This window comes from Cebus imitator, unplaced genomic scaffold (assembly GCF_001604975.1).
Source record: "Cebus imitator isolate Cc_AM_T3 unplaced genomic scaffold, Cebus_imitator-1.0 Scaffold94, whole genome shotgun sequence".
NCBI classification, from domain to species: Eukaryota; Metazoa; Chordata; class Mammalia; order Primates; family Cebidae; genus Cebus; species Cebus imitator.
The window spans coordinates 4911258-4937857 of NW_016107409.1; the positions used below are offsets into that span (position 1 = coordinate 4911258).

General features: G+C 36.3%; 1 protein-coding gene across 1 annotated transcript in view; it reads left to right on the top strand.

Moving 5' to 3' along the window:
• ZC3H13 (zinc finger CCCH-type containing 13) overlaps positions 1-26600 on the top strand; it is an 88606-nt gene that overhangs the window by 50195 nt on the left and 11811 nt on the right. Inside the window, exons 9-15 of the mRNA XM_017535862.2 lie at positions 8372-8682; positions 11389-11853; positions 12934-13125; positions 17349-17910; positions 22662-22765; positions 23162-24379; positions 24944-25468. Coding sequence (XP_017391351.1) covers positions 8372-8682; positions 11389-11853; positions 12934-13125; positions 17349-17910; positions 22662-22765; positions 23162-24379; positions 24944-25468 — 3377 coding nt within the window. The remainder of the gene's footprint in view (positions 1-8371; positions 8683-11388; positions 11854-12933; positions 13126-17348; positions 17911-22661; positions 22766-23161; positions 24380-24943; positions 25469-26600) is intronic.

Genomic DNA, 26600 nt, shown 5'->3' on the forward strand with positions numbered 1-26600 from the left:
AAAAAAAAAAAAAAAAAATTCCCCTCTTCAAAAAAATGTTAGAATCATGAATCATTCTTGAAGCCTAGGACACTAACCTGATGTCAAAGATTTGAGTACTTCACTCCCAAACTGTCACTGGTATGTCAAGTTTTTTCCAGAGTATTTGTTAGTTTAATATGAAATTCTGTCATGTGGCTAATTTTTAATTGAATAATGTGAAGACTGCAGCTCTTAATGTTATTAGTGTCTTCCAGCTTTACTCAAGTTTGATTTATTTATGCAGTGTTGATCAAAACCTGAATACTACGCATTTATGCAGAGAAAAAGCCTTTTGGATTTTTTACTCTGCTTTCAGAAAATATAGCAATTTCCCATAATGTTTTTTAAAAAAACTTTCCACAACCTACTTTTTATAGAAAATAGTCAAATACAGTAGTTCTACCCCACTTATCCTCAGGGAATACATTCCAAGACCCCCAGTAGATGCCAGAAATGGCAGATAGTACAGAACCCTGTATATGCTATGCATGAATTTCTTTTTCCTTATTCATAATTTCATCTATAGAAGATTCCTTCTTATTGTAGATTTTTGCAACCTCAGCATCCAGTTTTTCTTCTTTCCTTAAGAACTTTCATATTTTCACTCAATGGAACTACTTTATGACTTTCTTTTTTTTGGCACATTCAAATTGGCAGCATTACTCCTTTTTGCACTTTGGGGCCATTATTAAGTAAAATAAGGGTTACTCAAACTGCATAAATATTGTTATTGCCAAACTGCAAGTCAGTCTGATAACTGAGATGGCTACAAAGTGATTAATAAGCAGGGAGTGCATATAGTGTAGATTTGCCAGACAAAGGGACGATTCATGTGCAAGTTGGGATAGAGTGGAATGACAGGAGATTTCACTGTGCCAGTCAGAACTGTGTGCAATTTAAAATATACGAGTTGTTTATTTCTGGAAGTTTTCATTAGTATTTTTCTGTGGTTGACCAGGGAAAGCAAAACAGCAGTTAACCAGGGACTACTGTAATAAGAACCCAACAAACTTAATTTTTGTCCTGTAAATTGTTTAGAAGAAATGTAAATCAAAGGGAAATTAAGTTTATTTTAGGCATTTAGTCAGAAAGATAATTTCTGAGGGGAATACTTGTGTCCGTATTCCTAACCTATTATGTCTAGATAGTCCTAAATTGAATATTTATTTACAATGATGTTTTGGTAGATCTGTAATACTTGCTTTTATCAGTGTATATTGGTATATATTCTTTGTACTTTCGCATGCTAAATCAGGAAAATAAGCCAATACATTAGTAATATTTTAGGAACAAGGGTTTAAACACAAAATCTTCTTGGATAATAATCAGGAAAAAATTGTCTAACAATTGCATGTTGCTCATTCTGCCAGATATTTTGGTTTCAGTGTAGTTTTATTGACAGGTGATATGTTTTTATCATAATGCTAGGTTGTAGGACTTTGTGGTCAAATGAGAAAGTGCTCAGAGCATAGCTAATTACAAAAAAAAATAATTCCAACACAATTACTTGAATGTGGAAATCTGCTTATTACTTGACAGTAGCTGTTTCAGGTTGTTCTTGTATTGTAGAAATACCTGGGACAAGGTAACTTATTAAAAAAAGAAGTTTAATTGGCTCATGGTTCTGCAGGCTGTACAAACATGGTTCCAGCATCTGTTTCTGGTGGAGCCTCAGGAAGCTTACTAGGAGGACGTGTGCTGAAGTAAAGTGTTAATTCATTTATTCATCCAACAGTTAGTATGTTAGTACCTGTTCTAAAGCTTGTATTGCAGCAGTGAGCAAAAATATTTCCAAAAGCTTTGTTAGTACAAGTAGAATAATATGGTGGTGATGGTGGTAGTGGTGGTGGTGGTGGTGGTGGTGTGTGTGTGTGTGTATAAAATAGTGTTTCCAAATATGTGGGTTTTGTAATATAACCAAACATGATTATATTGCACACTGAGCTTATGAAAGGGTTGTGTTAAGAACGAAATCATTTTATAAACATCAAAACAACTCATTCACAATGAATAAAAAAGCCTTTCACATTTAGTCAAATGAATTAAGGCTTGGACTCTCTTTAGTAGGGGTAATGTTGGGAAAATTTGTTGAATTCAGAAGAGAACTCGTAACTAGAGAGGGTTTATGACCTTAAACAATTGTAATTTTATCTTTTGTCCAACATGCTTTGCAAAATTGGAGACTTGAGGAAGGCTGTTCTGAAGTGTTTTCAGAGAGGATTTTAGTAGCAACTGGTGGTTGGGAAGTTTAGTCCTGTTCCAGTAATTGATTCTGTTAAATATGTATAATATGGAGTCAATTCAGTAAAAAATGTAGGGCTGTGTTATTATAATGACATTAATAAAATAGCCCCCACCCTTCATTATCAAAATCCATCCTAATCTGGCTGGTTTGGTACCAGGTGGTGGCATATTTTTTTCACTGACAGTTAAATGACCACTGGAATAATTTTGGGCCCTGTGACTGGATGGGACTTCCAGGCCATTGGTGGGGATTTTAGAAATCTCCCTTGTTTGGCACCCGGTGACCTGATCTGAGGAGGTATTATGTCTGGGAAATGCAGATCAGGGACTTCTTGACCTTCCTCTCCAAAATTGGATCGCCTACTATTTCTTGGCCTGGTTTGGTCTTCTGCTTCATATTCTTGCCACCCTACCCTAACCCCAGCAGAAAGTAGTAACTTTAACTGGTACCACCAAGCAGAAGGAGTCAGTTGTCTTCTGGCAGTGTGTGTTGTTTCTGGGTTTTATTGTATTTGAAATACTGATTCTCTTACTCTTGGAGCTTAAAAGCAATCTACATGTGTGTGGCAGGAATACCAGCTATTTGTCTTTTTCTAACCCTTGATCACATTGGTGGGTACAGTTTTTAGTTCAAGCCAAGTTTTTGAATAAGTCTATGTAAGGCTCTTATCTTGAACCACATTTCATAAAAGTTGTATTAATTGTTAAATTATTCTGGATTTGAATAGCATTAAAGGATGGGTTAATTTAAGGGTTGTCTTTAACATTTTTTATTCTTAAATTGAAATTTTTGAAATTACAGTTGACCCTTGAACAATGAATAGGGGGATCAACCCCCTGTGTAGCTGAAAATCCTTGTATAACTTTTGACTCCCCCCAAACTTAACTACTAATTACCCACTGTTAACTGGAAACTTTACTGATAACATAAACATTAGATTAACACATATTTTGCATGTTATTTGCATTATATACTGTATTCTTACAACAAAGTGAACTAGATAAAAGAAAATGTTAAGGAAATCATAAGGAAGGGAAGATATATTTACTATTCGTTTAGTGGAAGTGGATCATTATAAAGGTCTACCCTTTGAAAAGGAGGCTAGGAGAGGTGTAAAAAGAAGGGGTTGTTCTTGCTGTCTCAAGGTTGGCAGAGGCAGAAGAAAAGTCACATATGGGCCCATGCAGTTCAGACCTGTGTTCAAGAGTCAACTGTACTTCACTGCTGGCATGCAAAAATGAAATCTCAACAAAATTATTAGTACTTCAGTGAAGATTTTCTTATATTATCTAGAACTTACATGAGTTTTTTTTTTTTTTTTAATCAAATCTGTTTTACAAGTATCATCATGTATTTATGGAGGAGTGATCTTTTAAAAGATTCCCATAGACAGGTGTCGTCCTAGCTCTGTAGGTTGTTCAGTAATTCCCTTTTTACCCTGCTGCAAAAGAATAGCAAGCTACTAGGTGTAAAACAAATCACACAAAAGCATTTTCTTTTCCCATCTTACAGGTTTATTTAGACAAGTAAGATCTTGTTATATTTTAAATGGCACTTACCTGCCTAACACGCTCCAGTGCTTTGTCTCAAGCTTAGAATCTAGACTTTTACTATGACCTGTGGCCCATATCTGGCTCTGCCTGCCTTCTGATTATCTCTCATAAGACTCTGTTCTGTAATAAATTGTGGTTCCACTTGGCTTCTTTCTATTCTTATACATCAAGATCCCTCCTGCCTCCTTTGTGCTTATTGATCCTAAAGCTCTCCCCTCAGATCTTCAGCACTTGACTCAAGTATCCTCCAGTAAAAGTTCTTTCCTTACCAAGCAGCCTGAAGTAGTCACTCTGACATACTTTGTGTTTTGTGATCAAGGGTTAGAAAAAGACAAATGCTGGTATTTGTGCCACACACATGTAGATTGTTTTTAAGCTCCAAGAGTAAAAAGCACATACTTATTGTGGGTTTTTTTTTGGACCCAGCAGTACTATTTTGTTGTCCTTTTTTATATACTTTGTTACATTAATTAGCAGAAGTTGTCTTGCTTTGTCCTTGTTGGTTTGCTCCCTAGATCATAGACTCTGTTACTAGATAGACTGGTTTCCAGTCCTCCCTCAATGTGTTAGTCAAGGTTTTCCAGAGAAACTGAACCAATAGAAGATGTATCTAGAATGAGATTTACTTAAGGAATTGGCTCATGCATTTATGGAGGCAATAAAGCTCTATGATCTGGCTGCAGGCCTCAGGAAAGCTGGTGGTGTAGTTCAGAAGTGTGAGAGATGGAGAGCTGATCGTATGGATTCCAGTCAGGCTCTAAGGCCTCAGAGCCAAGGGCAGATCAATGTCCAGCTCAAGCAGTCAGGCAAACAGAGAATGCAGCCTTCCTTCACCTTTTTGTTCTATTCAGGCCCTCAGTGGATTGGATGATACACACATTGATCAGGGCCATCTGCTTTACTCAGTTTAATTCAAATGCCAAAGTCTTTTAGGAAGTCCTCACTGACATGCTCAGAAATAATGTTTAGCCAGATATCTGGGCATTTCATGAACCAGTTAACCCATTTGTGCCAGAGGCTGCAAATTTTTTTTGTGAAAAATCAGACCTTGGCCATGACCTTGGGCAGTAGGATATAAATAATTCCCACAAGCTTAGCGTTCCAATAATGAAACTCACTAGGCATAAATGGATTAAGTTGACATGTAAAATTAACCATCATATTCAGTTACCTTATTAGATTGTTATAAAGACTGAGTTAATATATGACAAGCACTTAAAATAGTGTCATGCACATAGTAGCAATATATGTGTTACTTGCTATTAATAATGTCATTACTATTATGATGGTAGTGGTTTTGTTTGTTCTCTTCAATTCTGCATCCTCATTGCCAAAAATAATACTTGGAGCTTAGTAGGTGCTCACTTAATATTTGTTGAGTGAATTAAAATGATTTAATAGAATAAATTTCATATGTAAAATAATACAACCTAAATATTTCTACTTACGAAATGTGTATTATGTTGTACTTTATCACTGAAAACAGTTGATTTTGGTAGTGCTCATATTACTTTTGTTTTTAAAAAATGTATACATTTTATATGATCTTTTAAAGGTTAAAATATGAATGTTGCATTAGGTAAGCATATTTTCATATTTGAGAAATAGAAACCATTTTTTGAGAGAAAAATTGCTGTTACTGTTTTTAAGAAAGTCTGGGGTAAACATATTAGTTTATAGTTGAAATTACTTGCATTTTGAATCAGAGGAGTTTTTATTTTTAAATTTCTTAACTTTTCACATTTTTTCCCAAAATGAAATATACCCTGAGTATTCTCATTCCACACCACATCATGTCCTAATGATAGCAGCACTAAAAAGTGTTTGATTGGAATCTGTCAGACTAAAGATCAACTTTCCCTGTATACAATAAATCACAATGCTCTGGCTTACATTATACAGATTTTTGTTTTAAGGCATGAAATTTCTCTTCATTAAATAAACTTGCCTTTTTTATTTGAATTTCATACTTTTTTCCTCAGATAAGAAACCAGTCAATTATAAAGCATAAGACTAATCTGAAGTTACTTTTATTCTAAGTAGAAATGTACTTTATGATATCTCTGTAATAGTCTATAGCCAAAGTACTATTAATTTTCATCAGATTTCAAGACAGTTTCATTACTTAGAGTCACACCTTTTATGTATGCACAATGGACATAAGTGAAGGTTGATTACGGAGAAAAAAGCTGAAGCCATTACTTGACAACACATTAGTGTTCTGACCTTAATATAATAGTTTGACTATCCTAAGTTTGAAGTTTTTCTTCCATGCTATAGACACTAAGTTGAATAGGAACATGATTGGCCCCTAATGTGTTTTTTAAAGATAGTATATATAAACTATTTTGTCTTTTTAAGTTTTATGTACCAATCACTCAAGGCTATTGTAGACATTCTTGAAACCATTTTTTAAATTTTTATATTTTTTCTTTCTTTTGTATTTTTTCTTGAAACAATTTTAAATACCCCAGAAATAAACTCAGAAGTAACCAAAATATCAGTTTAGTAGAGAACCATTCTTTAGTTTTTTAAGTTAACGAGAACCACCCAGTGTGGTGGCTCATGCCTATAATCCCAGCACTTTGGGAGGCTGAGGCAGGATGATTGCTTGAGCCCAGAAGTTCAAGACCAACTGCAGCAACATAGTGAGACCTCGCCTCTATAAAAAATAAAATAAATTAGCTGGGTGTGGTGGCATGTGCCTGTAGTCCCCAGCTGCTCAAGAGACTGAGGTGGGAGGATCACTTGAGCCTAGAAAGCTAAGGGTACAGTGAGCCATGATCATGCCATTATATTCTAGGATGGGTGACGGGGAGACCTTGTCCCCCCAAGAATAAAAATAAATTGACTAGAACCTAATGAAATTGAAATTGAAAAGCACCAGACAATACTGACTCTAATTTTTACTCTTGCAAGGATTTTTCTGTTCAGTAGGATGCATTTAAATGGGCATTGATCATAAATAGTTTTCCACATCTGGCTAAGACCCATTGAGTATTTCCACTCATATTATCTGTTAAGTTAATAAATTTCTATTTAGAGTCAATTAAAATTTTAGTGGCTGATGGCTATTTTTTTTATATTAGAAAGGAATCACTATTTTATTAAAAGAATAAAGCTTTAATCAAGAAAACTTGATTTTTAAGTAAGTGTAGTGGTCTAGTTAGCTAGCTGACTTTTTATTTTAATCAATGGTTATCCAAAAGGTATTTTTATTTGCCTAAATTATTTTCTGCAAATTCTTTCTGATATATTAGATCACTTTCCTGACTTAGTAACATTTAGTTAGTTTATAGATTGAAATCTTTTATTGATAAAAAGTTTACTAAGGCATCATTTATAAACAACATAGTTTAAGGTAGTGGTTCTCAACTGGGTGTGATTTTGCCTTGTAGAGGACATTTGACATTGTCTGGAGTAATTTTTTATTGTCATGACTTGGAATGGGAGGGATGCTATTGGCATCTAGTGAGTTGAGGCGAGGGATGCTATTAAACATCCTACATATAGTGTACAAGACACTCCCCCTCCTCCAAAGAGTTACCTAGTACAAAATGTCAGTAGTGCTAGGGTTGAGAAACTGGTTTAGAATCAATAATGATTTGTGCCATCATTGCACATCCAAAAAAAAGTTTATCCTAGACACTGAAGATAATTTCAGAAGTACTTTGACTAAAAAAATCAGAATTTTTTAAAATAAGCTTTTAGCTCTTGAGCTGATTGCTTTGAAGAATATTTATCTGGGCATCTAGAAAGTTATTTTTTAAACATTATTTCCTGCTGCTTCTTAGTTATTGCACAAAAGTGTGGACAGGACCCAGGCATGATAGACTCGGAGTGATTCAGATGTGCGTAATGATTACCATGAGGTTATATGTTGTTTGGTAGCAGTGAAGGAAAATGATTTGAAGGGAATAGAGGAGGCCTTCGCTGAACCAAGAACTAAGAACTAATTCTCAGTTTGTGCTGCCTGCAGTGAAGACAGATTATTTAAGTTAAAGACAGTGTATATATTTTGTTATTCTTTCCTTAACTCTAGGATTCTTTCATAATCCTAAATGTCAACCTAAACAGCGTGGATTTTTTGTTTGCCTTAGCTGATGCTAGCTCCCATTTTTCCATAGCTTTGCATTTACAGGCATTCTCACAGCCACTTTCTATCTAGATCTAGCAGTATATTTTGCCGTAGTTTGTGGGTTTTCTTTTACCAAGTACTTGTTCACACTGTCAGCGGTTATCAGAGTGAATTCCATGCCTTAAGTTAGGATAAATGGTGTATGTTGGAAAATGCAATGCGCTTTGGCACCAAAGCCTGCGGGAAAAGCAACGCGTATCTCTTCTTGAACTCGTGACTTAAAATTAAGTCACATCTTTAAAAAGTGACCTACTTACAATTTTATAGCATTGTGAATTAAAATTTATCCCAGAGTTGTTATCTATACTTTTAGCTTTGACTTTTACATTCACGTTTTTGTTTTTAAAGATTTTCCTTTGGCTAGAAGTGAAGCTCTTGAATACATTTTTTATTGTTATCCTTTTTCCCTTATAGGTCTACCTCCCCAGCAGGACAGCATCATTCTCCTATATCTTCTAGACATCACTCATCTTCTTCACAATCAGGATCATCTATTCAAAGACATTCTCCTTCTCCTCGTCGAAAAAGAACTCCTTCACCATCTTATCAGCGGACACTAACTCCACCTTTACGACGCTCTGCCTCTCCTTATCCTTCACATTCTTTGTCTTCTCCTCAGAGAAAGCAGAGTCCTCCAAGACATCGCTCTCCAATGCGAGAGAAAGGGAGACATGATCATGAACGAACTTCACAGTCTCATGATCGACGTCATGAGAGGAGGGAAGGTGTGTACTGTACTTTGATTTTTTTTAATTGAAAAATTGGACATCCAGCTTTATTGTTGTAATAAGAGATGGAGTTACAAGTCTTCTGTAACACTTAGACTAGAATTCTTGAAGGCAATAGGAGATGCTTAACAGCATGGTAACGTAAGCTGTTAGGTATATACGAGTTGGTATTTACAGGTATGCTAAGTTGATGCTTTCTCTAGTTAAGATGTTCTGCTGAGTATAGTACTCTCTAGTTCTAGAAATTTTTGGCCATCTGTTTCTTAGAGCATCTTTTCCATTTGCTTAAAGCCTTTTGAAAACAAGGAAATGAAGGGAAGAAAAGCATCAAATCAGGGAGCATAGTTTGAAAGCATCAGAAGTGTTTTGATAAAGGAGTGAGGGCTGGGGGGAATTTCAAAAGGTCATTGCAAACCCAGTCATCAGATTTCTAGGTCATAATAAAGACGTAAGCAAAGCAGCTTTCCTTTCTAGGTCCCTGAGAATTAAGTTAACTTTGGATTTGCTACTCCTATTCAAGCTGAGATTTTATTGTTACCTGGCAATAAAGCCTGTTTAATGGCTCTCATCTCTTTCTATACTTCTTGTCTAAGCTTCTTGTCTTTGTAGATTTAACTTAAGTCTGTTTTCTCACTTCTCTTGTTTTCATTTTTAACACAGTGAGCACTTGGGAAATGCTCACTTGCAACAACATTTCTATTTAATATACATTTTAAGTACCTCTCTGTGAGTGGAGTACAGCAGTCTCCTATGAAACATGTTGAATTTAGTATTTTCTTCCTATCAACAGTGCAAGCAATAATTAATAGGGGTCTTTTATTCAAGAAAATGGCAGAAGAGAATGATATTCAAGAAAATAGGTAGAGACTGGAAAAAGCACCTATTTGATAGAATTTTTTTTTTGTATGTATGATTTTGATACTAGGTCAGCACAGCAGTATTTATGGAACGTTGGTAAGATGGGAAAATTCTCTTATATTGTACCTTTCTGTAAATTGTAATAAGATATTTAACAACTAGAGTTGAGCATGAATATAATACATATTTAATGACTACTTATTGAATGAAAACTCTATTATTATTATTAAACATACTAATGAAGGGAAAATAATAAGCAATTGAGTCTTATAGGAATGCTTGTGTTAAGAGGGGATTGTGTTACAAAAAGAATCCTTCTGATAACACATCGTATGTGTTCTAAGTTCTTTGTAAGGAAGATGTCTGTTTAACCTTCCATACAGAAGATTTAGCAGGCAATTGCTCCTCTCTGTTTAGATGTCACTTTTTGAAATAAGGATAATTTTAGTGGAAGGATAGGGAGGTAGGTAAAGTACAAAATACAGTACCTAGACGTATTTGTAAGGACAGATGGGCACATCATGAGAAAGATCTGGCACTAAGTGAACACATTTTCAGGCACAGTTGGTATTGGGGGAGGAGTAGAAGTAAAAGGAGCAGACAGGGATGGAGATGTATCAGATCTTTGCCTCTTGCTTTTCCCCTGAAACAGTATTTGTGGATATGGATATATGGACAAAGGAATTGGTGGGGGAGATAGGTTATTGATGAGGGTCTAAGGGCTTTATGTATGCAAGATGTTTGGGCCCATGAAAAAGTCTGTGGGCCTAGGCACCAGGGACAAAGAGAAAAGGAGGTAAACTTAGAATGTTTTGGGCATGAGGCTGCTAGAGCTGCCAAAATAACCTCAGACTGGGGCAATTCCGGAGTGTAAGAGCAACTTGCAGAAGAATCTCATAAAAAGAGCAGGATTTATTCTTTGGGGTTCTCTTGTTAATTCTTTGGCTTCATATCAGATTTGTTATAATCAATTTATGCCCTTTCTAAATATATGTAAAGAGTGGTTTCTAATCTTTGCAAATTATGGGATTGACGAAGCCATCTAAGCTTTAGGCCTCTATTTCTTTATAATAAAATGACATGGTTGGTTTAGATAATCAGTGTGGTTCATTCCAGCTTTTTAAAAGTGAGTTTTTTTTTTCTATGAAATTCTTTTTCGTTTGTTTGTTTGTTTGTTTGTTTTAAAGAGAGAAAGTCTCATCTTACTATGTTGCCCAAGCTGAACTCAAACTCCTGGGCATAAGCAGTCTTCCTACCTCAGCCTCCCAAGTAGCTGGCACTGTAGGTACATGCCACCACAGCCAGCTAGAAAAATGCTCTAAGTGGAGAAAGCTTTAAAGACTTGGATACATGAGTGTTATACCATTAGACAGCACAGGAAAAGAGAGTGAATAACAGTATCTCTTAACCAGCTAGCTTACTAACCATAGGTTACCCTCTAGTACCGACGTACCTTTGAGGAGATCACATGTTGTCTAGACTAGCCTAGCCTAATAGTTGATAGAAGAAATTAAAGCAACTGAAGTGTCTCTGTCTGTGTCTAAAAGTGGCTTCTGAAAAGTAAGCCATCAGTGATAGGAGATCACCTTGTTTCAGCTGTTTAGGATCTGTAACTATAGGTAAGTTGGGGCAGAGGAAATTCATGTTCAGAGTTTATCCAATGAAAAATATGGCTATCATTATCTGTGGGATTTCAGCTTCTTATTTATTTATGTTTTTTTTTTTTTTGCAAAGAACATGGATTGTCATTGTAATAAAATTTTTAAAGTTCTGTATTCATATGTTGTCTAGTTTCCTGAAACTTTGTAAAAGCAATTACAGTCGATTTCCAAAAATGCATTACAGAGACTAGGGGCAAACGAGACAGAGAAAAGGACTCAAGAGAAGAACGAGAGTATGAACAGGATCAGAGCTCTTCTAGAGACCACAGAGATGACAGAGAACCTCGAGATAGTCGGGATCGGAGAGATGCCAGAGATACCAGAGAGCGAAGGGAACTAAGAGACTCCAGAGACATTCGGGATTCAAGGGAAATGAGGGATTATAGCAGAGATGCCAAAGAGAACCGTGATCCCAGAGATTCTCGGTCCACTCGTGATGCCCACGACTACAGGGACCGTGAAGGTCGAGATACTCATCGAAAGGAGGAGACATATCCAGAAGAATCCCGGAGTTATGGCCGAAACCATTTGAGAGAAGAAAGTTCTCGTAATGAAATAAGGAATGAGTCCAGAAATGAGTCTCGAAGTGAAATTAGAAATGACCGAATGGGCAGAAGTAGGGGGAGAGTTCCTGAGTTACCTGAAAAGGGTAAGGTTTTTGACTTGCCAGTGAACTGTATCTTATATGATCATATAGAAAGTATAAAATCTCCTAAGATTTCTAATGTGTTATTTCTTACATTTGTTAACATTTCATCACCATAATTTTTAATTAATTGAACTTGCAATCTTCCTTATAAATTCCTAATTGGAATTACTACTTAAAATAGCAAAAGATAAATGGAGCTTGAGCTAGACCCCCTGATCTAATTATATCCAGTCATGCCTATCATCTTGATTGATGTGCAACACTAAGAAAATCAGTATCAGACAAAAAAGTAGAATCACAAGGAAGTTAATTTCTGTTCAATAGGTATAAATACGATAAAAATATTCATTAAAGTAGAATTAAAGTTGTGCGTTTTCAAAATTGTTGGCATTAGAAATGACTGGTTGGTGTATTCTTCAGTATTTGTACTTGCTTCAGACCCTGTCAATCTGTCATTATCTTGAGCCATTTTTCTTTTCATGAAAAGCATTTGCCGTCACCCAAGTGACTTAAATATATTTTTAACTATTTCCAAACTGCTGAAATTTAATTATCATGACCACTCTTTTCCTCCACCCACTGTTCTCCCCTCTCCCCAAACACTGATCAAAAGCCACTGTGAACATTTGTTTCCCACATCTGTTAATGAAAATTTTCACATACAGTTTAATGTTGTCATTAACTTTGGTGTTCTGTGTTAGAACGTTTTCACTGTAAACTATATTTAAGCAATAATTTATACCCATTTTTTTCTTTCATTATATTTCTGTGAATTAGATATGAAGAAATCGTTTTTGTTTTTTTGGGGGGTGGGGAAGTTAATTTTAATGAGTATTATTTTATGATTTTTTGTATGATTTTTGTAGAGATAGGGAAAACTGGGACTTGGCCTACTCAAGTCAGTCATTGGACACCTTGGGTGTTCTGAATCGTTGCTTGGTACTCTTTTCAGGAGTGATTACCACACTTTGGAATTTTAAATATATATATTAACAGTCTTTAAGAGGAAAGATTGGGACTGATGAAATTTGTTGAATAAAGCATATGTGCTAAACATTTGTGTGAATATCCTTTGTTTAGGAAGTCGAGGCTCAAGAGGTTCTCAAATTGATAGTCACAGTAGTAATAGCAACTATCATGACAGCTGGGAAACTCGAAGTAGCTATCCTGAAAGAGACAGATATCCTGAAAGAGACAACAGAGATCAAGCAAGGGATTCTTCCTTTGAGAGAAGACATGGAGAGCGAGACCGTCGTGACAACAGAGAAAGAGGTTCGTCAAACAATTTTATTTAATAGTGAACAACCTCAATTGGGAGAATTGTTTTTTACTTTTTAATGTAAAATATATTTGAAGACTTTTGCTTGATAACATACTTGAAACTATTATATATGTTCATATACTCGTTGTTCACATGGTTTAGGAGGGATTATGTTAATAGTTAGTAACCAGTACCGACTGGCAACAAAGTGCAAAAACTGGGTGCCCTGCTGTGTGTCTCTCATCTTAACAAATAGCTTATAAACCTTTAAAGAATGTAGATGGTTCCATTCCAGGCATTTCTGATTCAGGAAATACCTAAACCTTCTCATCTGAGTATCCTGGCTACTCACTCATTCACTATGATAATAGAATTTTATAAAGACTGCCAGAAAAAAGCAATTTAAAAAATGATAAAACTGGGGATTGTTTAAATAAATATTTTATTTGTATCCTATCCTAAGAATATATGATATTTGCTTTAGCAAATTTTACATTCTAATATGTCTTAAGCTACAACTTTTTCTGTTCATCTATCAGATCTCTTAAAACAATTTTGAAGCAAGATTACTAGGAAGACTTAAAAAGGGTTGTAAATACTTTCTTTGACAAGCTTTTATTTCTGTACTTATTAGGACCTTTAAACATTTAAAATTTTATGGAGGTCTTACTAACCTTGGCTGAAGTAAGGTTCACTATAATGCTGAGATTAATATAGCTTGAAACTTGATGGCCCATAGAATTGAATATTGCTATTTTACTATGGGCTGAATCAAAGCGGTAATATTATATCTTGATTGGTTAGTGTGAAGAATAAAGTTTCTAAGACATCATCTACTTTTGGGAGCATAGATAGGATTAGAAGCAGCAGTGTTGATTGGTTTGAGTTCGTTAAGGTAAGCCTAATGCATTTTGGTTGAAAGATGTGTAGAATTTCCTTAGTTACAGATAGGGCTGGAGTTTCTATGTCCTGTGTTGATAGCTGAAATTATTTCTTCCCTAACACTTTTAGAACTTACACATCCTGGTGATTATTTTCTAAAAATCTCTTTTTTCCCTTTTTTCTATCTTCATATCCTTGCTCAGATTTTTCTCATCTCATGCCTGAATTCAGTAGTAACATTTGGTTTCAATCTTACGGTTAGTTCAACCACATGTGCTGATCTTTTGCTAGGTGCCAAGAACTTTGAGAGTTGCTTTACGTATATTCTGACTTAATCTTTACAATACCCTTGTAAGCGTAGGTATGATAAAATAATTCATGTTTTCACAATTTTGGGGGTTAGATCTAAGAGAAGTAAGATTACAGTATAACAGAGAAGTGGGTTCCAGACCTGGAATTCAAACTCAGGTCTTCTGAGTAAAAGTTCAGTTCTCTATTTTAATTTTACTGTAACTACTTCAATAATTATCAGATGTATGATTGAAATAAAAAAATATATTTTGGAGGTTAATGATTTTTTTTTCCTTTGAGACTGAGTTTCGCTCTTGTTGCCCAAGCTGGAGTGCAACGGGACGATCTCAGCTCACTGCAGCCTCCACCCGTTGGATTCAAGTGATTGTCCTGCCTTAGTCTCTCCTGAGTAGTTGGGATTACAGGCGCACACCACCATGCCTGGCTAATTTTTTGTTTTTGGTAGAAATGGGGTTTTACCATGTTAGCCAGGCTGGTCTAGAGCTCCTGACCTCAGGTGATCTGCCTGCCTCGGTCTCCCTAAGTGCTGAGATTACAGGCGTGAACCAGCATGTCTGGCTAGTATTTTACAAATATTTGTTGAATGCCCATGCTAGGCACTTTGCTAGGCACATGAGGTACAGTAATTCTTGTGCTCGTAGAATTTAATGGGAGAGGGAAGAACTCCCCACCCAAAAAATTAAACTGTGGTAAATGCTACTACTCTATAAAGTTCTGTGAGAAGACAAAGGAGCAAACACAGTTCTGAGAAGTTCCAAGAAAGCTGCCTAAAGAAGTAACATCTGAATTAGGGCCTGAAGTATAAAAGGGAACTGCAGAAGGACCACTTTACAGGGAGAGGGTACAGTATGTACAGACACCAGGACTGAAAGAAACATGTACTTTGAAGTAGTAAGGAATTGTGTTACGAGATTAGAGTCAGAGTATGCTATAATTGGCAAGGTAGAAAAGAAGCCAGGGAAAAGGACTGATGAAAGACTATAGGTCAGGTAGGTTAGTCAGGCTAAAAATTTGAATTTAATTGCCTTTCACTGTCTATAAGATAACTGCTTTTAAACAGTTGGAAGAAATAATTTTCATGAAAAACATATTAAGAATGTTGAGAAAGATCAAAAACAAGGATACCAGTTAGTTAGACTATTGATGACATAAGCTTCTAAGCAGACCTTATTAAGGTCTGAGTTCATAACTGTAGATATGGGGACAGAAAAAGAATAAATATTGTAGAAGTGAAGCTTGGATATGATGAGACTTAGGCAACTCAGAGATTTTTCAGCTTTGATGAATCAGTATGTGGTTTATTAAAATAAGGAAATATGAAAGTAGAAGCACATCTTTGAATAACACATTGTGGGGAAAGATAGGGGAAGATAGTTTAGACATATTAAAGTGTTGTTCTTATATTCTTTCCATTTTCCTTTGAAGAAAGTAGCATTGTTATTTTGGTTGAGAAAATAAAATATTTCTCTCATAAAACCATGTCTGAATAGTCTATTTGCTGATATTGCTGTAATTAGAAATTTGAAGTATGATTTACTATAAGTTATGGTATTTAATTTGTTTCAGATTGTCTTGTAATGTTATGATGTTGGTATGACTTCTCCAAACTAGGAATTCAGACAGTATAAAAGATGGTTAGATAGCATTCTAGGAATCCAAAGTATGGTACAGAAGAACCACTTCAAATTTAAGCTGGTTTCAGCAAAAGTAAAAGGGTTTAAGAAAGCTGATTTCTAATGCATCTACCAACTCTGTGACATTGGCAGGTCAACTCTGGACCATAATTTCTGTTTTTAAAAAGAAAGGGGGAGAAGCAACCGTGTAGGATTTCATTTTGATTTAGCTTTAAAATGCTATGATCATTTGTATCTGGGTCTGTAACCTCTAAAATAGTAAACATAGATAATTCTTGTCTTTTTAATCAGTGATTAGGAAGGGAAACCCAAAATACTATATTGAACCCTTCCTGGAAACATGCTAAAATTATTCTGCTTAATTAGTTAATGTTAGATGTTCCACTTACCAACCTGTTGGCCATATTGTAGTATGATCTTTATCGAACAACCAATAGATATAGTATGTAAATGGAAACATCACAGTAGCCTAGATCAGACCACAGTAGTTGTTTTCAAAAATGGCTATCTCTTTAAAACAGTTCATTCCATCCTCTTGGACATTTTTTTTATCCCAGACTAACTTTCTGCTCAATTGGGTATTTGGGCAGCATGCATTCATTTACTCTGTGTTTATGTGATTTGTGTGTACATGGAAAAAATTTATATAAAATGTGATGAGGTTATCAGTTAACATTTTAAGAAAACGGCTCTTCATCTGAGTAATCAGTTATATAATTAAGCAAATCTTTTAATTTATTAGTAATTGGTTATTAATTACAAATATACATCACTAATATGAAACACTTTTTACATTTATTTCAAGATTGCTAGACATCAGTACTCTGAATATTATATAGTTCATGATAAGAGATTGATATTGCAGCAACAAATTCTGACATATGTTTTGTTCTACTATATTTTCCTCACATAATACCTGCACTTTGATGTGTATATATTTTGGCCTGAAATTAGAGGTGTGACTTACGAGGGAAATTTTTTTTTTCCTTCAGCTCCTATGTTCTACACCTCCTGCTGCCCCTATCCTTTGCCACCAGTGTTCTCAGGTCCTGCTGGGGGGACAGAGAAGATCAGAGGTGAAGGGTAGAGATGGCAGAAAGTGGGGTTGGAGCAGTGGGCTGGAGGTAGGGTAGGGAGCATGCAGAGAAAGATCAAAGATGGATCAGCGGGAGGGGGGAAGGGGGTTGATGGGGAGCAGGAAACATGGTAGTTAGAGGGCAAATAAAAATTATCTTTAAAAAATTTGAGGTCTAGGGGTGATTATTACTTGGATGATTAAGTTAAAATTAAATAAGCTACTTGGTTTGTGATTTGTTGCCAGTGTGACCCTATACACAGATAAAATTTTAAGATTTACCATGCTGTCTTACCAATTAATCACTGACAAAACTTGATTTTCATTGTAGATCAAAGACCAAGCTCACCAATTCGACATCAGGGAAGGAATGACGAGCTTGAGCGTGATGAAAGAAGAGAGGAACGAAGAGTAGACAGAGTGGATGATAGAAGAGATGAAAGGGCTAGAGAGAGAGATCGGGAACGAGAACGAGACAGGGAGCGGGAGAGAGAGAGGGAACGTGAACGGGATCGGGAAAGAGAAAAAGAGAGAGAACTAGAAAGAGAGCGTGCTAGGGAACGGGAGAGAGAAAGAGAAAAAGAGAGAGATCGTGAAAGGGATAGAGACCGAGACCATGATCGAGAGCGGGAAAGAGAGAGGGAGCGAGACAGGGAAAAAGAACGGGAGCGAGAAAGAGAAGAAAGAGAGAGGGAGAGAGAGAGAGAGCGAGAACGGGAGAGAGAGCGAGAGCGAGAACGGGAACGAGAAAGAGCTAGAGAAAGGGATAAAGAACGAGAGCGCCAAAGGGATTGGGAAGACAAAGACAAAGGACGAGATGACCGCAGGGAAAAGCGAGAGGAGATCCGAGAAGATAGGAATCCAAGAGATGGACATGATGAAAGAAAATCAAAGTAAGAATAATTGCCAATCAGTTGTTAATAACGCATTGCATTTCAGGAAAGAATTCAAAGTTTTATTTAATGCTTTTCAGTGTACTCTTAATTTCCTGGGTTTTTTTTTTTTTTTTTTTTTTTTTTTTTTTTGTTTTTCTAAAGTTTTTTTAACCAGCACTTTGGGAGGCCTAGGTGGGCAGATCCCTTGAGGCCAGGAGTTTGAGACCAGCGTGGGCAACATGGCAAAACTCTATCTCTACAAAAATTAGCCAGAGATGGTTGGCACATGCCTGTAGTACCAGCTGTTTGGGAGGCTGAGATGGGAGGATTGTTTGAACCTAGGAGGCAGAGGTTGCAGTGAGCCAGGATTGCCTCATTGCACTCCAGCCTGGGTGGAAACCTTGTCTCAAAAAAAAAAGCCACAAGTTTTTTCAGTTGTTAGAAAAAATAATTTTTAAATTAAGACAGGAATCAGTGAACTTGTATCCCATCACATCTCCTAGACTAGTCACCAAGGGATATCGTCTGTGCCATTCTGATGATCCTTCATGAGTTTTATGTGCTTGCAGTTATGGAGTCACTGCCCCCAGGCCACAGGAAGTCTTCACAATGTCTTAGAACTGAGGGAATCCTTGTAATCACTGCATGGTTCGAAGATGAGAGAAAAGGAAGTGTTTTCTCTTGTGCTGTGGAGTAGTTCTTTGGGGGCAAAAGATGTGTTCTTGGCATCTCATGTATCTGAGGGCATTTCCCCCACCCCACTGTCTTTTAACCAAAAAAGAACTTACTTGCTCAAATATCTAGGAAGTTGGAGGTTAGCTTTTGCTTGTTCCAATGTAGCTGTATCCAGATTCTCAAACAAAGCATTAGCAACTTCCATCTCTCCAGTTTCCCTGTGTTACTAGTTTCAGTCTCAGAAAGGTTTTCTCAAAATGATGGCTAAGATGGCCCCAGAGTTGTCCCTGTCAGCTTAGCAGTCTTCTCTGTGTTGGGGCTCTCATTAGCTGAGGGGGAGACAGTTATTGACTAAGCTGATCAGTATTCATGGGAATTCGAAACTCTCATTGGTCAGTTTTGAAGTTCTGTGGGCACAAAACCAAACTTTAATTAGAGTTAACTGCTTTTTTGTCTCCAAACTCTCATTGGTCAGTTTTGAAGTTCTGTGGGCACAAAACCAAACTTTATTTAGAGTTAACTGCTTTTTTGTCTCCAACTGGGATAAACACTGTTGCTTACCTTGCAAAAACAAACAGAAAATAATTTATATATCTTCAGTTTTCTTTAATCTGCAACCATTGTGTTCTATAATACACCCCATGCCTTACTTTCCTCTTCCCTCTCCTTAACATTTTGAAAAACCTTACCTTAACATAAACTTTAGAGATACCTTTTTTAACACATGGAGGCACACATACATATTATTCCCATCCTCCCCACCCCCCACTTTTCTGACCTCTTTATTTTCTAAGATTAAAATTCTGAAATCTTTATTATTTGTCTTTTATTCAGTCCTATGCTTTCATTAATACAGTTTTAGCAACCCATATCCAAAAATTCAATATTTGAAATGCCCCAAAATCTAAAGCTTTTTGAACACTGACATGACACTCAAAGGAGATGCTCATTGGAATATTTCAGGTTTTCAGATAAAGGATGCACAGCCAGTAAGTACAATGCAAATATTCAAAACCCAGAGCATTTCAGATAAGGGATACTCAACCTGTATTTTTTTCATGCTTCTGATCTCTGTTTATAATAGCAAAAGTTTTTCTGATTTTTCATGGTTAGGCAATCTAAGAGTTGACAATGACCCCAGAAATTTAGGAGTTGAATAACTCTGTAGAGGAAACTAGTTAGGTGAGATTAATATCTTAATCTTTCATTAACTGTATTGTCATCTCAGTAGTTCATTTTCTCCAACACTTTTTTTTAACTGCTGTTATGTAGGTTTACTGAATAGCCATCTTTATTGTACTCTAATTGTGTTTATCTTGTTATTTCCTTGAAAGAACTTTATTTTTTTCATGTTTTAAATTTTCCCTTTATTCTAGCGTATCAGTTATCTCTTGCTATATAACATAGCACCACATAAGTTAGTAGCTTAAAACAACCATTTATTTGCTTATGATTCTATGGATTAGTGATTTTGCCTGGGCTCAACAGAATGGTGTCTGTTGGTCTCAATTGGAGTTTCTCATGTATCAACATTCCATCTGACAGTGCAGTTGGGCCTGGAGGCCCAGGATTGTCTCACTCGTGTGTCTGGCAATTAGGGCATCTTGTTTCCCCTCCACTTGACCTCCTGGCTTTCAGTAGTCTAAACCTGGCTTTGCATGTAATGGTAGAAACATAACAAGAGGACAGAAGCTGAAGCGGCAGGGCCTCCTGAACCCTCTTCACATTTGCACAGTGGCACTTTCACCACATTCCCTTGTCATAGCAAGTCATTAGGCCACTTAGATAGGAAAAATGGGGAAATAGACCAGCTTTTGTTGGGAGAGGGGCTTTGGATAAAGTAGTACACAAACTTGGGCCTGTGAGTTGTCCTATACACCTGGGGCTGTCTCCACATGGTTGCTCATCTATATAAAGGAGCTGTCCAGGATATACATGTGCTGCAATATATTTTTACCTTGTTTTTATTTCAATAGCTTTTGGTGTACAAGAGGTTTTCGGTTACCTGGGTGAATTCTGAGATTTTAATGCACCTGTCACCTGCACATTATACCCAACATCTGGTTTTTTTATCCCTCACTCACCTCCCACCCTCCCACTTCTGAGTCTCCAGAGCCCGTTATATCACTCTGTATACCTTTGCATACTCATAGCTTAGCTCTCACAAGTGAGAACAAGTTGCTGCAAAAGACATTATTTTGTTCCTTTTTATGGCTGAGTAGTATTCTGTGGTTCCATGGTGTGTATATATACTAAATTTTCTTTATGCACTCTGGGCACTTAGGTTGGTTCTATGTCTTTGCAGTTGTGAATTTTGCATATAATAACTTCTATATAAAGTCATAATGACTCTTTTTCGTATAATGACTTCCTTTCCTTTGGGTAGATACCCAGTAGTGGGACTGCTGGATCAAACATCTCCTTTTAGTTATTTAAGGACTCTCCATACTGTTTTTCATAGAGGTTGTACTAATTTATATTCCCACCAGCAGTGTATAAGCATTCCCTTTTCACTACGTCTATGCTAACATCTACTGTTTTTTGACTTTATATGGCCATTTTTTTAGGAGTAAGGTGACATCTCATTATAGTTTTAATTTGAATTTCCTTGATGATTAGTGGTTTTGAGCATTTTTTCATAGGTTCATTGGCTGTTTGTATGTCTTCTTTTGAGAAAGGTCTATTCACATCCTTTGTCAACTTTTTGATGGGATTATTTATGTTTTTCTTGCTGATTGTTAGTTTCTTATAGATTCTGGATACTCATCCTTTGTTGGATGCATAGTTTCCAAGTATTTTCTCCCTTTCTGTGGGTTGTCTTTATTTATTTTGCTGTGTGGAAGTTTTTTAGTTTAATTAGGTTCCATTTATTTAGTTTTGGTTTTGTTGCATTTGCTTTTAGAGTCTTGGTCATGAGTCTTTGCCTAGGCTAGTGTCCAAAAGAATTTCCCAGTGTTAACTTCTAGAATTTTAATGGTTTCAGGTCTTAGATGTAAGTCTTTGATCCATCTTGAGTTGATTTTTGTTTGAGGTGAGAGACAGGGATCCATTTTCCTTCTTTTACATGTGACTTGCCAGTTTTCCTGCCACCAGTTAGTAAATAGGATGTCCTTCCCTCAGTTATGTTTTGTATGCTTTGTTGAAGATCATTTGACTTTATTTCTGGGTTTTCTATTCTGTTTCATTGGTCTGTGTATACAATATGTTTTTTAACTTTTGACCATAGTATTTGTAAATAAACAATGTTAATTTAAAAAAAGGTGGTCAGATTTTAATGAAAATGTGGGAAAACACTAGAATAATTGAAGTAAATTGCTACTCTTTAAATGAGTATTATTTAAATGAGTATCATTTAAAGAGTAGCAATTTACCAAGAGATGTAAATTGCTACTCATTTAAAGCTCAACTAAGGAACAAAAAAATATAATCAGCATGAATTATTTTATTAGTTTGTTAATAAGTAAGTGATTTCTAAGAAGAGGAAAGGAACTGATTTTACAGTATATCCACAACATATCTGGCACTTGGTTTATGACATAACTGATTTGTTCCTCACTGCAGTTTTATGAGATGGACTCCCATTTCCTTCCCATTTTCAGATAAGAAACTAAGGTTCAGCGACTTCAAGGAACTTACTTAAGGCTGCATGATAACTAATGTAGTTATAAGTTGAACTCATACCTTTTTTACCTCAAAGCCAATATTAGGTTTTCTCATTCAGCTCTGCATAAGGCATTTTTATATCATAAGAATGCAAAATTGCTGAATGTTTATATTAGAGGGTATATTAATATATTGATTTCTGTGCTATGTGTTACCACCTTGCAGTATTTAAATCTGGCAGTTTTCACTTGAGTGATTCTACATATATAATGAAGAAAGAAGAAATGTTGTATATTTTAAGTTCACAATTCTTAGCAAATGAAGTAAAGAATTTTTATTAAAGACATTAAGTAGCCTTTGTATGCTACACCTCTGACAATATTGCTTTTCTACAATTATATGTTCCAGTTATAAAGTAAAGAGATACTAGTAAAAATAAATCTCTTTTTGCCCTCTAGAATTTTATAAATTGTGTTTGCTTGCCCATTTAGGAAGCGCTATAGAAATGAAGGGAGTCCCAGCCCTAGACAGTCCCCAAAGCGCCGGCGTGAACATTCTCCGGACAGTGATGCCTACAACAGTGGAGATGATAAAAGTAAGCAGATTCTGTTTTCTGTTTCTCTATATTCATATTCATTTGTAACCATGAAACCATCCTTTCATACTTAGTAGGAAATGATGAATTAAGATTTTTAAAAAGTTGTCTTGCCTTGCTTCCTCTAAATGTCTCCTTTTGTGACTAAAGTATATGTTAGAGTACTGTAATTTTATATTATTTATAGTAAAGCCATATTTTTATTTTTACCAAAATTATTGTCATTTTAAAAGTTTTAAAATGATCTCAATCTCTTGACCTCATGATCCACCCACCTCGGACTCCCAAAGTGCTGGGATTACAGACGTGAGGAGAGACTGGCTTATTATTATTTTTATGTGCCATGCAGTGTTTATTACCCTGGTGAGTGTGTGATTACTTTTATCTTTTATATAGATGAAAAACATAGACTCTTGAGTCAAGTTGTACGGCCTCAAGAATCTCGTTCTCTTAGTCCCTCGCACCTCACAGAAGACAGACAGGGTAGATGGAAAGAGGAGGATCGTAAACCAGAAAGGAAAGAGAGTTCAAGGCGCTATGAAGAACAGGAAGTCAAGGAAAAAGTTTCTTCCATAGATAAACAGAGAGAACAGGCAGAAATCCTGGAAAACTCAAGAATGCGTGCACAGGACATTATAGGACATCACCAGTCTGAAGATCGAGAGACATCTGATCGAGCTCATGATGAAAACAAGAAGAAAGCAAAAATTCAAAAGAAACCAATTAAGAAAAAGAAAGAGGAGGATATTGGAATAGAGAGGGGTAACATAGAGACAACATCTGAAGATGGTCAAGTATTTTCACCAAAAAAAGGACAGAAAAAGAAAAGCATTGAAAAAAAACGTAAAAAATCCAAAGGTGATTCTGATATTTCTGATGAAGAAGCAGCCCAGCAAAGTAAGAAGAAAAGAGGCCCACGGACTCCCCCTATAACAACTAAAGAGGAATTGGTTGAAATTTGCAATGGTAAGAATGGTATTCTAGAGGACCCTCAGAAAAAAGAAGATACAGCATTCAGTGACTGGTCTGATGAGGATGTGCCTGACCGTACAGAGGTGACAGAAGAGCATGCTGCCACCGCAGCTACTCCTGGTAGTACCCCTTCTCCTCTATCTTCTCTTCTTCCTCCTCCACCACCTGTGGCTACTGCCACTACTGCAACTGCGCCTGCAACTCTTGCCACTACTGCTGCTGCTGCCACCTCTTTCAGTACATCTGCCATCACCATTTCCACTTCTGCCACCCCCACCAATACCACCAATAATACTTTTGCCAATGAAGACTCACACAGAAAATGCCACAGAACACGAGTGGAAAAAGTAGAGGCACCTCACCTGACTATAGAAGATGCATCACATCGCAAGCCTGTGGATCAAAAGCGGAGCAGCAGCCTCGGGAGCAATCGGAGTAATCGTAGTCATACGTCTGGTCGTCTGCGCTCCCCATCCAATGATTCTGCCCATCGAAGTGGAGATGATCAAAGTGGTCGAAAGAGAGTACTGCACAGTGGCTCAAGAGATAGAGAAAAAACCAAAAGCCTGGAAATCACAGGAGAGAGAAAATCTAGGATTGATCAGTTAAAGCGTGGAGAACCCAGTCGAAGTACTTCTTCAGGTAATAAAATTGAATTATGATCTAGTCATTGTTTCCTATGTTGGTATATTTTTACATACTTTAATTCTAAAGTAATGCTAAATTGGTTACTTTACATGCTGCCTTAAATTTTATGGAACTTTTAAAAGAAAAGCTTAGCTGCCCCATTAAAATGTTACCTGTTATCGCTTTAAACCAAGATTATAATAGAAATACATACAATAGTGTTAATCAGTTTGATATCAGGATTTTAGTAGTGTGTCTTGGGGGAAGGGTTTATATGTTCAAGTCCCTCATTGATGCCTATGATTTTAATCTTCCTACTATTCATGCAGTCAAGGCTGCCTCTTTTGACCACCGGAAATAAGATAGGGGAGTAGGAAAGCTCAAACAATGTAGATAAATATATATATATGTGTATGTAGAATATAGGAATATATAGAACATAGAGCCAATATGGAAGATAGAAAATTACATAGACTATGGAAAAAGGTAAATTATGTTTTAAAGGATCCTAAAATGAAGCGTTTTGTTTCTATTTTACTGTGTGCTAATAGCTCTTTGTATATGGTATATTTATTTTAGATCGCCAGGATTCAAGAAGTCATAGTTCAAGAAGAAGTTCTCCAGAGTCAGATCGACAGGTCCATTCAAGATCTGGGTCATTTGATAGCAGAGACAGGCTTCAAGAACGAGATCGATATGAACATGATAGAGAGCGGGAGAGAGAGAGGAGAGATACGAGGCAGAGAGAGTGGGACCGAGATGCCGATAAAGATTGGCCACGCAACAGGGATCGAGATAGATTGCGAGAACGAGAACGAGAGAGAGAACGAGACAAAAGGAGAGACTTGGATAGGGAGAGAGAGAGACTGATTTCTGATTCCGTTGAAAGAGACAGGGACAGAGACAGAGACAGAACTTTTGAGAGTTCTCAGTTAGAGTCTGTGAAACGCTGTGAAGCAAAACTGGAAGGTGAACATGAAAGGGATCTAGAAGGCACTTCCCGAGACTCTGTAGCCTTGGATAAAGAGAGAATGGATAAAGATCTGGGATCTGTGCAGGGATTTGAAGATATAAATAAATCTGAGAGAACTGACAGCCTGGAAGGTGAGTGGTACCTTTTTTGTCTGTGATACTGCTTTATTTCTTTTCAGATTTCTTGGGAAACAACGATTTTCTTTTGAAAGGTCATCCATTAATAGGCAAATTGATTCCATGCGCCATTCTCTTTTAGAGGAAGTAGATTTCATAAGGAAAAGGCCTGTATGATATATATATATGTATTTCTAATGTGGTCCCATCAGTAGTACCAGTAAGGTAGATTTGGTTTACATAAACCTAAATGAAATAAAAGATTGTTTAATTGCAATTCGTATAGATGTTGAAGAATAACCATCACATCCTTTTCTTAGATGTTAAAAAAATACAATCACAAAAATTGAAATGACTTCTTAGTTCAGAGAGGAATTTCAAATAATTATTAGTGAATCTCTGTTTTTTTAGAGCAGTTGAGAACAAATACATGAAATAATAGCACTACCTGAAACTGTATTTAATGTCAGATTGAGTGTATAATCCCACTGGTACTCTCCAGTCCTAGAATAGGAATGCTGAGTCCACATCAATCTTTTGGCCCACTCAAAGCCAGCCTCAGCTATGTGAAACCTTACTCTCCATGCGTCTGCTCTTTACCCTTCAGCCCCCATTTACTAGACAAGTTGGCTCACACCTTTCCATTCTCTGCCCTTCTTTGTACCCACTCATACCATTGCCTGATAGACCTTTTTCTTTCGTCTGTCTCTTCTTAAAACTTGAAGTCCCAATTTAAACGTTATTTTCTTGATGAAGCCTTCTCTGCTCAAGGCACTTAACTGTTTCAAATTCATCTCTTCATATTACATTTTCATCTCAATTTTGAGTATAAATAGCATCAAATCATGAAGCATGGTTCTGATGGAGGTACAACCTTGGGATATAATTGAATATAATTGAATTAATCATTATAATAGCTCTCTTGTGATTGGAGTGCATGTCCCTCATCTCTAAAATATATCATTTGGTAGTTATGATCACAGATAATATAGCATAGAAATTTATAAGTGAATCTCTTGCTATGTGATACAAAGTTTTTATTCACTTTAGGAAAATGAGTTGGATCACCTTGAAAAATGAAAAATCTTATTATGTGCATTTATGTTTAGATGTATGTTTATATGGCAAAGTTACTAAAATTGGTTAC